The sequence below is a fragment of the Nomia melanderi genome, chromosome 11 (assembly GCF_051020985.1).
Source record: "Nomia melanderi isolate GNS246 chromosome 11, iyNomMela1, whole genome shotgun sequence".
NCBI classification, from domain to species: domain Eukaryota; kingdom Metazoa; phylum Arthropoda; class Insecta; order Hymenoptera; family Halictidae; genus Nomia; species Nomia melanderi.
In genome coordinates, this window is record NC_135009.1 from 5,828,710 (window position 1) to 5,840,874 (window position 12,165).

A 12,165-nucleotide genomic window follows, 5' to 3' on the forward strand; every position below is an offset into this window, starting at 1 on the left:
GGCAAAAATTATCTGTTTCTGAAAATCTTCGTTTTTGACTGGTAGCACCATCCGTGACAAAACGCTGAAACTGGTAGACAAACGTTACCGATGTGGGAGTTCATGCAGGGTGACTGTGATGCGAAATTAGCATTGTTTACGGTAGCTATCGTGTACACACGATTGCCTCTAATGACTTGCAATTAGCATTACGCAAATGTAACTTTGCGCTATCATAAAATAATCCTTCAGTTTCTCAGGAATATTTCTCAATTCTCGTGGAATTAAGTGTTACAATTAATATGACTAAAACTATTATAACTAAATATCATTAACATATTAATCAAAGATTGTTTAATTTAATATTCTGTCCAACTGAAGTCTTGGCTATATGGGAGCTTAGATCAAGGAAAATAATATAATTTTTTAATGGTACATTTTACTATTCATATTTCTGTATGAATTAAATCTCTCAGATACCAGGATGTTGCATTTTTTATGTGACAGTAGTTCAGCAGTTTTTTATATTTTTTATGGAGTTCACTAATGGCACATATTTAAGTAAATCTGGTTTACATTAAAAATTTTCAAACTAACGGACTAGGATTAATCAGGAAGTAAAGGAAGCGACTGGGATACTCTAGAACACTTTGATTACCTTGCAACATGTACAGAAACCAACACAGAAATAGTATGTCTAATCATATTTATTTGTTCATGTACTGTTACTAATAGATGCTATACGCTTAAATACAGATAATGTATTGCAGAAACGAATATACCAAAAAACTTAGCAATGTACACGCTATTCAAGTCATTTTAAATAGATTATTTTATCGTTTATCGATTACATCGTCCAACAAGATGGGGTTTGGGGTGAGTGAGGTGGTGGGTTACTATTAAATATATTAATTTCGCGGTGTGTCAAAGCTCGACGATACAAAATACCTTCGGTGTGTGTTAAAGAAAAGTACAAAAAGAACAGGAATAATAAGATCGAGTGAAAAGTGGGATTCATGGATTTGAAGGGAGTGGTGAGGGGGAGAGGAAGGAAGTAGAGGTTCGAAGTGGAACAAAAGTGGAGGATAGATATCTCTATACAAAAATAATCGGCAGAAGGCGAGAAAATGACACGTTCTCACAAACGTTCGACGATTAAGCTATGGTACAAGTCGACAAGAATAATACTTTTCTTTTTTTTTAATGAGATTAGACTGAATCGTAATCTTCTCTCACTCGTTACACAAGTACTCACCATTTGCACATTCTTACGGACAGGTTCACTCTCTCTGTTGCTCTTTCTTTCTCCCCCTCGTTCTCTCTCTCTCTCTCTCTCTCTCTCTCTCTCTCTCTCTCTCTCTCTCTCTCACTCTCTCTCTCTGATCCGCGCACTCGCATACCTTCTTTCTCTCAGTCTATCGATCTCACACGCGTGCAGCATCCTCGCTCTACGACGCTCGGCTACGATTAAATCGATTACTTTTTGTGTGCTTTGTGTGTGTCAGTTTGTGATGTAAAAACGTAGCTCACCGTTCAACAAATAAACGAGACCGACGAGGGGTGTGTGTCCGAGTCTAAATATCATTAAGTTTACGCATCAATGGTGCGATGAAACTAATAGATTAAAAAAAAAAGAATAAAGAAAAAGAAAACAAAAACAAGAGAGAACAGAAGAACTTGAGAAGGAAATATAATTCGAACGCGTTCTGGAAGTTTCGACGCGCAGCTGATTTCGAATTTTCGCGCCTCGCTGACGCTTCGAACGTCGCCGTTTGCCACGGGACCGAGACCGGAACAACAAAATGGCGACAGAACGAAATATCTTACACATAACTCTCCGCTGCGCTCTCTCCTCCCTCCCTCCCTCTCGCCCTCCCTCTCTCACTCACTCACTCACTCACTCACTCACTCACTCACTCACTCACTCACTCACTCACTCACTCACTCACTCACTCTCTCTCTCTCTCTCTCGATCTCTCTCTCTCTCTCTCTCTCTCTCTCTCTCTCTTTCTCTTTCTCTTTCTCTTTCTCTCTCTTTCTCCTTCTTTCTTTTTACAATGAAAAAACTCTTCATCTTTGGTAGAAACTACTAAATAAATATCGTCGCTTAAAGTAAGAATTTCAGGCGCGGGCGCGCGTCAAACGTTTTCCTCGATTCGGAATCGTCGATCGTCCACCTTGACAGGAAACGATCGAGGGATCACCGTAAGTCGCGTTAAAAAAAGCTAACGGGTCCAAAATGTGGTCGCGTCCACGGTGCTCGGGCAGCGCTTAAAAAATGGGGAACTAAGGGGAAATATACACACATATACACAAGGTGTCCCAAAGTACGGTGCTTGAGGACGCCATTACGGTGCGACGAACGCCGATACGATACATAAGTGTAACTTCTTCGTATATACTCTAGACGGTTACGGTGCATGCGGCTGTGCGTCAAGGTACATATTCTAAAAATGAACGAACAAAGTAAAAAAGGAAAATCGAAGACGCATCGCTTTTTATTCGATCTTGGCCTCTATCCTCGATCCTCCGAATTTTCCACGATCAAACGAAGGGAGAGACCGTGGACTTTCCAGCTCGTTCGCGTCGAACGATGGAAAGTCACTGAACGCGAGGCGGATCGCGTTTCCGCGATGGCTCCGCGGTTCCCAATCGTTTAAACAGTTTAGGTACAAATCATCCTAAACGCTATGTCACGTGAAGTGTTCCGGCGTAAATTAATCTACTTAAACCGTTTGCCTATTTACTAGGTAGCCTCTATTTTCGCACGTCTCGTGTTCTCTTGCATACTCTCTCACTCTCACTCTCTCCTCTTTCTCTCCTCACTCGCAGCGTTCGGGATCCCCTCTCTTCACCTAGGTTCGTGAAACCTAGCGCTTGAAGAGGATCCCGACGTGTACGGAAAATTTTTTAATTTGTTTCGTCGACGAACTCTCTGAGTGGTTCGAGAGGAAGGAACATACAGAGTTCTCGACTAAAAAAACACCGTTTTTCGGAAATTGAAGATCATCCCGTTAGTTTCGCTAGTGATCATTGCTTGGAGTCTGATCGATCCTTTCCTCTCGAAGAAAGAGAATTCTCGATGAAAGCTTTTGTTTTTACCAGTGGCTTTTCATTAATTTTATTTTCGTTACGCGTTCACCGGGTGTTCGGCAGTCCCACAGCCAGGACAACCGAGTCCTCAACAGGACGAACTCTTCAGCTCGCTGATGTCGGCGATGTTCTGCAGCAACGCGGCTGCTTCACTGTTCGACTGGGTCTTTGTGTTGTACCGTTGCTTCAGCGTGCTCAATGCGGACAACAGTCTTGTGTTTGACGTCATCAGACGCGAATTCGCGGCGTCCAGGGCGGCTATTTGCTGTTCCTGCGCGTCGATCACGCGCTGCTTGTACGACAACGCGGCCGACATCTTCTGTTGCTCGCGACGCAGCTCCTCCTCCACGGAGATTAACCTACAATTAGCAAAAAAACAGACCGGTCTTAGCGTGCACTTACTGGCCGATTACAGAGATCATTGGAGATCTTCCGTTACCGCGATCTTTGGTCGCTGGTACACCTCTCGAATATGCTTTATTCCTTAAAGTCTTGAATTTGGATACTTTTAGAGTTTCGGATCTTTTGAACTAGCAAAAGAGAGTTTTTTCGAGGAATAAAGTGTACTCGGGGCAATCAACACACACGGAATTTAGCTTTGCCTGTTAATTCTCTCTGTATTTATGTAGAATCATTTTGTGGTACCATTTTCGGATTGAAGAATATTTAAGAATACTTTAGAACAGATATTGAAGAATTATTATAAATACATTGTTAATATATACATGTTTAGTTTTATGTCGAATGGTAAGACAGCCTATTAAAGTGCAACATGTAAAATACACACTTAGTAGTAGTTTTTCGAGGTTAAATATCTTAAGATTCTGCAAACAAGTATTGAAACTTAATTAAAGAGGATGTCTTTTACCTTTTCTTTGTTCTTTTTATCGTACTTACTTTTCACCATATATTAATTTAACAATCTATAAAACATTGTAGATTATGTGTACTTGTAATTTATTAAAATGATAATGTTCAGCCACAGATCGTTGTTTTAAATTAAAAATTTTAAACATAATGAGAAATACAGAAAAAAATGTAGAGAATTTGAGTATTTAATCGAGCATTGTAAAACAGGATAGAGTTCGTTATACTTTGCAGTGGTAATAATGTGTTCGATTTATAAGAATCCTTAAAACATTGATGTTCAGAGAGATTTCACAGGGTAGCCAGATAATCCAAGCGCATCACGATGCATATGTAAGAAAACGAACACCAATATATTACTCGAAAATGAAAGTCAAAGGAAGCAGCAGTGTCTGGTGCAAAATATTATACACTCGGACAACCAAAACAGAATTATGAAGAGTAGTGCATGGGTACGAGGATTGTCTTCGTTCAAAGAAGCAAGACGTTCGCTGCTGCAATCGCAGCGAATATTTATGACAGTGTTGTGAATGATCGCCGAACAAGAAACATTCAGGATAACAGCTTTAACGAAACAAGTTCAATGTTTAAAGGAACGACGAATTCCTTTAAACGCTTCCGTTACAAACTTCAATTTTCACTGCCCACGTACAAAATGTACAGAATACAAACAGAAACAAATTATTCTAATCCACATTTACAATACAACAAAGTGATAATTGATATCTAGACATTATCATGCTAGAATGTTCAAAGGTCGTATTAGAACATTTCAAATTGATATGTATTTATTCTGTGAATACTTTCAAGTTAGATTTCACTAAAGCCTTTTGTAAGTTCTAAAAACAGACATTCGAAAAATTGCTTAAACAACAATGTCAAATTTCAATTCCTATAGTACGATACTTGACATAAAATGGAACAAAGATATATTTAATTCGTTTACAAAAAAAAAAACATTCCCAAGCAAAATTAACACGATTACGTAATCGCATCCTGAACACTTCCGCAAAAGACACAGAGTTAATTGGTTGCAGAGTAAATATCCGTGCACACACGAGCAGAGAGATGAACGTGTCCGAGGCGTGTGTAGAACAGGGTATATTATCCGGTGAGAAGTGATACTGAGAGATTGTGAGACTGACTGATAAGAAAAAAATGTTAGTTGGACGGTGATGTAAGTATTGTACGTAAGGGTGAATAATGCTTTCGTCGGGCGCATGGTTCAGAGTATGATTGGGTGATACGAATACAGAGACAATGATCTAACTCGTAATCGAAACGTGGCGACATTTAATCAGCGAGAAAAAGACTTTTCGCGCGTGTTGTCGTCGGAGAAAAAAACCAAGACGGAGATTATATAATATAAATATATATATATATATGTATGTAATATATAAATATATATTATCATATTATTTTTAGGAAAAAATATGTATATATATAATGTATATTATATACTATACGCTAAACAATGTGATGTAAAAACGTAAGAAGCTTAGAAATATAATTGACTCTTACACCAAGGTCCAGATCAAGCCAGAGTATACCAAATGCAGCGGATAGAATGCACAGGAACACACAATCAATTAAACATACATATTATTTCGAGAACAGTAACCGTTCGGCGTGTTACGCATCAGTGTTCATTTTTTTTCTTATTTTCCGGCGTAAGTACTGAGGGTGTCTTGCTTAAGGTGTGACAAGCCATTCTCGCGGAGACTATTACCGGCACGACGTCGATAACAGTATTCTTTTGTTTTACGTTGCTCGACGTGGCCACTCGCGACGCGGAGGGTGGGTGCTTGTAGGCGAACCACTCGAGAGTATTGTAGATGGACGTCCTTGAAACTTCGGGACTTATAAGAATCATTTTTTGTGAATGTTATTCGAATTTTTCAAATCATATATTTCCATATTCTAATACACTGCGTACGGCGCTCTGCTCGCGCAACGCGCTTCCAGGGCCCGCACATTTTTTTAATTCGCATTTGGTATTATATTCACGTAAGGTATTCTTAAATATTACTATATATTTTTACGGACTTTCTGCGAACTTTATAATAACAAAATGCTGTACAACGATAAAATACTTTATAAAGTACGATGCACGATCGACACAGAGCTACCGATGTAATGGCTATAATGACTGACTAACTTTTACGCCTTCGGAATGTCGACATTCATTTTGTTTCACTAACCATTTATTAGGAGAATACGCGAGACTTCGTTACTCTGGTAACGTAACAAGAAAATCTATTTTTAATTCCTTAAATCATCGATTGAGTCGAAGAAACCTGAAAACGGGAAATCTCGTCGCTCGGCCACAACGTTCGGCTTGCTAAAGACGAGATATCTCGTCACCCGTACGCAATGTGTTAATAAAGTGATTTTACACTGCAATGAAAATAAATTGCTCGTTAATACATTGGCAGTTGAATTTTTCAAATAATTACAGTTTTAATAATTAAATTATTTTTTCAAAATTTTAATTATGCATTAGCACGAAATGTGCTTTGTTTTCAATAAACTTTTATACAATTATTTTGATCTATAATGAAGATTCTAATAAACCTGAGTTGTAACGAGAATGTATAAAATTATTGTTATCTATAAGGTTATTGGAAATGATTATATAATTTCTTTCTTTTGTTAAGCAACGATTATAATATTGTTTTAATAGTAACACTAATTTCGGAAATAAGAATTTATAATGAAAGGTTGAAATTCTCCAATTCTTTAGTTTGCCAAATATTCATGACAAATGAAGGGTCTCGTTTTGGAATGCAATTGAAACGAGAATTTAATTGGTATCAGTAATAGTTTCTGAGGAAGTAGCTAGTAACACATCTTAGATAAACACCTCGTACTTTTGTAGAAAATGCGAATTCTCAATTGTATAATCTATTTATTTACAACACTTTACCGTTAAGTATTACTCTTTAGCGGATTGTGCTTTATTGGTCGACAGAGCTGAATAATGAGAGTCTGTTACACAAAGTGCTCAATAGAAGAATGTTATAGATAAAAGATAATGTCCTGTTATTGATAATCATTGATTACAGCAATCTGCAGATTAGTACATACTTCAGTCTTGAATTATACCTCTCATATAAATATTTACTTCTACTACTCTTTATCGAATTATCCTAAGAACACTAGAAAGACAATAAAGAAGTTTTTATGAAGATTAATTCAAGATGAATCTCATAAAGCTATTCTTAACGAATACTAATTCCTTAAATTGAAAAAAGAATTAGAAATTTCCTTTATATTACACAGAATATACCAAAAGAACTGTAACTACCTGTACATTAACATATCTCTTCAATAATATAATAATACACATCAGACAGATTGATGCACTAATCTATAGAATATCGTCTATCCAGCTCAGTCCTCCTTTCTTCGACCCGCGTTTCTCAACCGTGCTTCGATCTCGACGAGTCAAGCGATGGGCGAGTAATGATTAAGATCGAGCCAGGGGAAAAGATTGGAGCTGATTTGACAGGCTCGCTTTGATGGGGTTGAACGACTCGAAGGCGAAGTAAAGAACCAGGGGAATGTAGGATGGAGCAGAGCTGAGAAGTGACCGAGAGTATGAGACCACGGATAAGAAAAAGGCCCCGAAGTGAAACGCAGAGGATAAGAATGGTTACCACGATGACGGAAGTGGGGTGGTCGGTTATCAGGTCACACTCAGGCAAAAGAATCAGTCGGTGGGTTAGTCAGCCGCGTTAATGAGGATTAAGTACCTGGAAATGATGCTCTTCATCTTGGTATCCGGTGCAATGCCGTCTATATCGGTATCCTCGGTTGCGCCTAACCGGGCCCTCAGTCGATCTACGCTACTCTGCAGCCTCTCGATTTCCACTTCGTACTGGAAACGAAGAGACGTGGCGTTGTTAGTTACAAGACACACATGACAGAGACGGTAAGAGACAGCCGTTTTTCCATTAGACAGATCAGAAAGAACTGAGAAAAAAAATAGGGACGCGGAGATGAGAGCGCGAGAGGAACTTGTTATCAACATACACACATGTTACGACAGTTTATATTATATTTACATACGAGAGTTAAGGCACGAGATTTTGTAAGTTCCTCTTTGAGTTTTTGAATTAAGAGAATATTATTATCGTTTAGGCGGCGGATTCGTCGGTTCCTTGACTGGTTTGCAGCTGGGCATTTCGGAGATGACGCTGGAAGAAAGGTTTTATTGAACTTGGTCCAGGGGACGACGAATGAGTTTCAATGTGAATATTTAGGTTTTGATTAAAAAATGGAAAAATTTAATATAAAACTTTATTAATAAGCATTTTTATTCAAAATAGTAAACACTGAGTAGTATAAGAGGTTTTCTTGTGTTGTTAGTCGAATGAAGATCAACTTTGACAGTAGTTATTTAAAAGAATACTAATCTCTTGAAAATACTTTAAAGTTGATAATGATGATTTCAAAACGAATACTGAATATAATGAACTTTTGGTTAATTTATTACAAAAGGTAGTTATATTTATCTTTACGAAGAAAAGAATAAATACCTTTTTTGACAATAAAAATGCAATTTTTCTATATTTGCTTTGCCTTCCATAAATAATTAAATTTTTCCAGAAATTTCATTCGTCATCAAAGGAACAGAACAACAAATTATAAAACGAGAGGCCAATTATTTACCTGATCAATACTACGGTGACTACGTGATTTACTCCTCCTAGTGGTGCAGCTCTCTTCTTCACTGGTGTCAGACAAGTCCCTCGTTGAGTCCAGCGACAACCTCCTTCTGAGTTTCGTCGTGCAACAAACGCTCTGATTCTGCTCCGAATTGTTCCGATGTGTCTGGTTGTTTTGCCTCCACTGATTCTGACTGTTCCTCTGAAGGTTCCTGACATTGTTCTGCGGCGGAGGAGACGGACTAAGATCGACGCCTCGCACACCTTCCACGCCGCCACTGCTTCCGTCCCTCTCCTCTGAACTGCTACTTCCCCTCCTGCCGCTCCTCCCATGATTTGGTTCCATGTGGTAAACAGGATTAGCGAATGCGAGCGGCGCGGCGCTGAGTATATGAGCGTTTGCGTTATTACTACTGAGATCCACCGGGCTAGAGCTTTGACTATAAGCGGCAAAGCTCTGGTACCCGGACGAGGCAACATTGCTCAACTGAGAAATAGATATCTGAGAGCCTTTCTGCGACTTGGATTCCGAGACTTCGTCATCGGCGTACCTTAACAAGTCTGACAGTTCATCGAGATTCCCGTTGGCAGTCGTGTTGTTGGTTTTACTGATGTTATAATTATTGTTCGGCTGATGATTGATGGACAATGTCAGATTAGACGACGGGTTCACCACCACGTTCGCGTTCACCGTGGTCTTCGAGACATTATTATAATTCTGATGCTGCGTCTGGTTCGCGTTCTCTTCTTTGTTACAGTGATTCCTGCTCGTCGATCTCGAGACGTTGTAGTTATTATGATTATAATTATCCTCCCTGTCATGGATATCTAAGTTCTGCAACCGGGCCATGTTGTGTCTATGATTCTGCTGTTGCTGGGAGACAATTGTGCTAATGTTGGACTGATTATTTTGGGACGTGGTGATGTTGTAGTTCGAGTCCTTTAGGTTGCTGTGACTCTCGGATCGCGTGGGGCTGGTGGGGTGGGTCTGGCAGTGATTCACATTCGCCAGACTCGCGCTGGCAGTCAGTCTGTAACCTGCGCCTGCCCTGTTGCTGCCGATCGCCCTGTGTTGTCTGACAATTGGTGTCGGTGAGCGGGACACAAATGCTGGCGGTTCTAATGGATAATCATCAGGTGTGATCTGCAGCTGAAGCTTTCCGTTGGTAGGCATGTAAGCGTTTCTAGGAAGAGTGGCGGCTCTCGCGACGTTCGGACTGCGTGAACTATTGTGGCCCAGCGTGTTAGATTGCAGCACCTCGTTACTGTCCCTGATCGTACCGTTCAGAGTGCTGTGGTTGCTCAACGTAGATGTCGCTGACACTGAGAGATTCGTGTTGCTATTCGCAATCGTTGGATCATTATAACGGAAGATGTTGTTCTGCAAGTTTGGATATCGATGCGACGCTGGCACCGGACTTGGACCAGGTTGGTCCAGGGCTAAGGAGATCCTCTCTAGGATCTCCGGTAGCCTGGACGGAGGCAGTGATGTTGAGGAGGAAGATATCGTGACTAAGCTTTCACGTAGAAGGGCATGCAGTAGGGATAATTGCTTTCCGAGGTCTATGTAGCCATCGAATTCTAGGGAATTGTTGGCTGGGGCATCTTTTGGCAAAGGGCTCTGTAACAGAGAATTTTGTGAGTCAGTAATGTGTTTGAATGAGTGTTTTTTTTTAAAAAGTCTTGATGAGGCTAACTGATCAGTAAATAGAATATATTTTAAAAACTTTGTTGTGTACCAGTTTAACTTGTATATAAAGTATGAGATCCTGTATAGGACTGAATAAAAAAGCTATTTGCGATTTAAAAGGGATTATACAGCTATTTACTGCAAGTAAATAATTCAATAAGAGAAGTTTGCACTAATAAGCGGGAAATGAAACGTACACTGATCATTTGGAGGAACCTCTTCATTGAGGGAGCTTCTCTCTCTAAGAGATCGTTCATAAATTCCATGAAATTTTCTTTCCCTTGGAATCTTGTGAAGTTTGCGAGCGTTTGTAGGGTCTTGGCTACGAGGGTGAGATTCCTCGCTGCCTTTTCGTTCGGGTATTCTGGAAGAACAAGTCTCATTATTCACAATCCTTTTAATCGTTAAAGAATAAATGAAATATTTTCATGTACAATCGTAAAATTTATTCCGTTATAAAAAAAAACTTAGTCCTTTTATCTTCTTCAACTACCCTTGTAAGCTGTTTAACATAAAACTATTTTGGAAGCAACGAATGAAATTTAATTATAAATAAACTGCCTCTTTTCCTCATACTTAAATTTGAAATTTAATAATAATTAGTTGACATCCAAGAATTAAGTAAAAACACAACAAATTGTACGTATGTACTATTAACCCCATGTCTTACAACAACGAGTGAGACTCGTGGTGAAAATTTTTAACATGTTTCAACAAATGTATACAGTACTTAATTAATTCGAATTCAAAGTATATATTATTCCTCCGTAATCAACTATTATACTTAAAAGGAAATATAGGCATAGAATTTTTCTCGTTTTCCAATAAATTATTAATGACAAAGTAGCCGTATGAATCAGAGTTGAGAAAGAAATCATAGGCCAAGGGGTTAATATCAAACACATTGAAACTTACCGTGCGTGATGTTGAAGAGGGACGGGCTCAGAATAGCTGGACAAAGGAATCTAAGGAATATGGATGCGGAGATTAGGTTATCAGCGATATCCTCGCGGCCCATGTCTGCCAAACGCTCGCGGAAGATACGGAAGCACTCGCGTAATTCGAGAGGGAAGTGTGCGTGGCTGGCTAATATCCTGCTCCAGGCGAGATCCACCGCGTTCCGTAGATTCTGTTGTTGTTTGTGGAGAGCCGCCACCGAGGCAACCTTCAGCGGGTCCACCTCGCAATCGCCACCCTCTACCGCACCCCTCACGACGGCACCCAAGGTCTCTTGCAGGTACCTGTCGCCCGTCAACTTCAGGTAGGCCTCCATCGCCTTCGTGGCTAAGGAATTTCCTCGAAAGGTGAGCCTCTCGTCGTCTGAAATTCAATATTTGTGGTTAATGACAGAACCCCCTTTGGCCGAAAGCCATTTCCAGAGGCTTTTCAGACTTCTTATTGCGGACAATAATGTGAAATTTATTGGTGTTTATAAAACTTTAGGCGTATCAATGGGTAATACGCTAATTCTTCCACTAAAATTTATTATTTGTCTTTTAGAGAATCGAAATTCTGTGGCATCTTAATGGTGAAATGAGTAGTAGAGTTGGAATGAAATGAAGTATATTGCAGGACGACACAAAAGGAGTATGAAATTTCATCATTAAGTGTACGGTAAATAAAAAATTTTTAATTGAATAAAAATTGAAATTGAAACTGGTTTTTCTGTAGCCGCGTCTCAAACATCCGTTTTTATTGTTGAATAACTTATATCACGCGCGCAAAACAAAAGATGAAGATGATGTGTAGGATAAAGAAATATGAGTGGGTTAAATTAAATTCTAAAATAAGTTGCTTTATAAATTTATCATCAACACAGTTCAATGAACTCTTGCAAAACTTCATTGTTATGAAAACCGTATTAAT

The 12,165-nt window shown here is 39.3% G+C and overlaps 1 protein-coding gene across 4 annotated transcripts in view; it reads right to left on the bottom strand.

The window, feature by feature from the left end:
* Positions 1 to 668: 668 nt before the first annotated feature.
* LOC116428867 (Ras GTPase-activating protein raskol) overlaps positions 669 to 12,165 on the bottom strand; it is a 116,071-nt gene continuing 104,574 nt past the window's right edge. For 2 of the 4 annotated variants that reach the window (XM_031981037.2, XM_031981041.2), the window contains 5 exons: positions 11,215 to 11,619; positions 10,497 to 10,663; positions 8,614 to 10,230; positions 7,695 to 7,819; positions 669 to 3,431 (listed from right to left, as the gene is read on the bottom strand). In XM_031981037.2, coding sequence (XP_031836897.1) covers positions 3,161 to 3,431; positions 7,695 to 7,819; positions 8,614 to 10,230; positions 10,497 to 10,663; positions 11,215 to 11,619 — 2,585 coding nt within the window. In that variant the 3' untranslated portion in view covers positions 669 to 3,160. The remainder of the gene's footprint in view (positions 3,432 to 7,694; positions 7,820 to 8,613; positions 10,231 to 10,496; positions 10,664 to 11,214; positions 11,620 to 12,165) is intronic. The other 2 variants (XM_076372020.1, XM_031981038.2) reach the window with 2 other exon arrangements.